Below are 2,813 nucleotides of genomic sequence, written 5' to 3'. Positions count from 1 at the left end.
TATATTACCCGGCTAAGCTAAGCGTTTATAGCGCACACAGCTTTTTAAGGATTTACTTTCTATCGGTACCCATTTACCTCACCTGGGTTGAGTGCAGCACATTAAGGATCAGTTTCTTGCCGAAGGAAATTACGCCATGGCTGGGATTAGAACCCACGACCCTCTGTTTCAAAGTCCGAAGACTAATCCACTGGGCCACAACGCTCCACATACATACCCTCTTTTATTATTATTATTTATATTTATTTTAACACTCATAGATTCAAATATGTTGGTTTTATGTGGGGGGCTTGTGGGAAGTGGATGAATATGGGCTACATGTAGGGGTATGCCTAGTCTGCAGGCACAGACCCTGATTGAAACTTTGATCTGCAAGTGTGTCTCCACGCAAAGACTAGCACATAATGCAGTTTCAATTCTGAGCAAGATGGCCTTCAATACACAAGGCATGAGTGGGCTGCACATTCAGACCCTTAACTCGAGTGAAAGCTTTGCACAGCAGACTAGGGTTTGCATTTGGTCTCCCGCCCCGCCCCGCCCCGCCCCTGGATGATAGGTCGATATTAGATGGAGCCCCGGCCCTGATGACGCGTTTATATAAACTTATATTTTTTTTAGTTCATTTCTTAAAGGAGAATGAAACCTTTGGAATAAGATAGCTTGTGTGAAAACAGAAAAATCAAAGAAACCGATCAACGAAAGTTTGAGAACAATCGGACAAATAAAAAAAAAGTTGTAAGCATTTGAATATTGGGAACCTTGTTTTGTTTGTTTGTTTTTGCCTTTCAAATTTCTCTGGACCAATTTGACCTCCATTTTGTAGTGAAACTCTTTTTTTTTTAGTGGGGGGGGGGTCAACTCAAATTCACATCAGCACCCCCAGGGAAAATAAATCGTTCCCATGTGCCTGCTTTCTTGGTGTCAAAGGAGGTAATTGTAATAATCGCTACAGGGTATTCATTTGTCTCGCAATCTAATATGGTCAACAAGGGAATTCGTGATCACTCTCGCAAAAAGTGTTCACTAGCTTACAAGTTCACGAGCTTTCGAGTGCCGCTGCAACTCTTTATCAAGTGACGAAAATTATCTGATAACGTAGTCTATTTATTGTAATTGGAATAGCAGCCTAATTTGTTGTTTTATTTTTTGGTTAATGAAAAAAATATACGTTACAAGAAAAAATAAATGATTTTTTTAGTAGTGAGAATAAAGAGAAAAGGAGCGAGAAAGAAAAAAGAAATAAAAAGGAAGAATGTAATTAGAAGTCGTTTGCTTAGTGAAACTCTAAATACCCCTATACTTAAATACATATAGGCCTATGTATTAATATATGCATATTTATATGAAGTTACCTTCGGCTCAACTTGCCCCACCTCCCCCCCCCCCCCTTATCAAAATATTCTGGCTCCGCCTTAGGAGTTAACAACTAATCATTTATATTTTCTAATTCGTTTTCAATTGCAGTTGATTGCAACATCGACCCATGCATGAACGGGGCTGTTTGTGAAAGCGACTCATGCACCTGCCCCGACGGATACATAGGCCTTACGTGTTGGTATAAGGTTCCACGGACCGTTCACAACGTGACGTTCTTCGACGCGGATCCTCAATAATGCTACCAATTTAACTGAACTGAGACTTAAACAAGATTAATGATGAATGAAGATCATATTAGAACCGACAAACTTTTTTTTCTCTCTCTCTCTCAAAGGAACACAAAATTCAAAACAGAGTTAACCGGTGAATCCGGCCATCGATCCATTAGGGTAGTCTGAATATCAAATTCGGTTTGTAAAAAAGGTTGGTAAAATATGATGATCATTTCATGCATCTTAATAGATAAAACAAGAATGTCTTGACGCATAGACCGACTGAGACGTGATATGTCTTAATTGGCAAGTTATCATATGAATGTTATAAGGATTAGAAGGAAATAAGTCATCATTGTCATTCATGATTGTAGTAAATGTTATAACAATACACTGCAAAAACTCTGGTGTTGACTTAACACCAGCCCGGAATCTATATATGTCCACATCAGAGAAGTGTTAAACAACACCAATTTCGTTTTGGTCTAACACCAGATAGGTGTTTATACAACACCGATTAGTATCAAGACAGCATCGGTTTGATTCCAAGCTGGTGTTATTTCAATACATCTCTGGTGAGGACATAATATAGATTCCGGGCTGGTGTTAAATCAACACTGGAGTTTTTGCAGTGTACAATTATTTATGATCAAATCATCATTGCCACTTTCAAGTGGGTCACCTCATGTGGCTAAATTTCTTTCCTATTTGATACATCGAATGGAGTTAAGGAACACGCCGACAGTTTGTCGTTTGTGACACTCAAATAAAGTCTTAAAGAAAGAAGAATATTTTCAGTTGACAGTTGGTCTCCTTTGATCTCTTAATGCGCGTAAACAAATTGAGATCTTAGCATCATTTCACAATACACTTGAAGGAAATGGGCGTTACCCGTTACCCCTAGTAACAGGACTAGTTCGTTATTTTGACCAATCAGATGACCAGATTAATATCAAACTCTCTTAAAGAATGGTCATGTACCGAACGTCTCAAAAGTTAACGATGTATTGAAATAGATTTAGACACCTCATTTTCAAGAGCTCTTGATTCACTTAGTTGAACCATTGTATCGGCTGCAGGCAAGAAAAAGGTCAAATACATTATATCGGAACTTCAGTTACTTTCAAGAAGATGCGATTTTTTTAGTGCAGTGTACCGTACTTGTATCAAAAGCCATAGCTAGCTATCTATATTTCATAATTTATCTGGTTATATATTATATAA

At 38.2% G+C, this 2,813-nt stretch overlaps 1 protein-coding gene across 1 annotated transcript in view; it reads left to right on the top strand.

The window, feature by feature from the left end:
• LOC129263177 (fibropellin-1-like) overlaps positions 1-2,378 on the top strand; it is a 10,778-nt gene extending 8,400 nt beyond the window's left edge. Inside the window, exon 8 of the mRNA XM_064100464.1 lies at positions 1,465-2,378. Coding sequence (XP_063956534.1) covers positions 1,465-1,613 — 149 coding nt within the window. The 3' untranslated portion in view covers positions 1,614-2,378. The remainder of the gene's footprint in view (positions 1-1,464) is intronic.
• The last annotated feature ends 435 nt before the right edge of the window (positions 2,379-2,813 follow it).

The sequence above is a fragment of the Lytechinus pictus genome, chromosome 6 (assembly GCF_037042905.1).
Source record: "Lytechinus pictus isolate F3 Inbred chromosome 6, Lp3.0, whole genome shotgun sequence".
Lineage (NCBI taxonomy): Eukaryota > Metazoa > Echinodermata > Echinoidea > Temnopleuroida > Toxopneustidae > Lytechinus > Lytechinus pictus.
The sequence above is the reverse complement of the archived record's forward strand: the minus strand, read 5'-3'. Positions and strand labels throughout refer to the sequence as shown.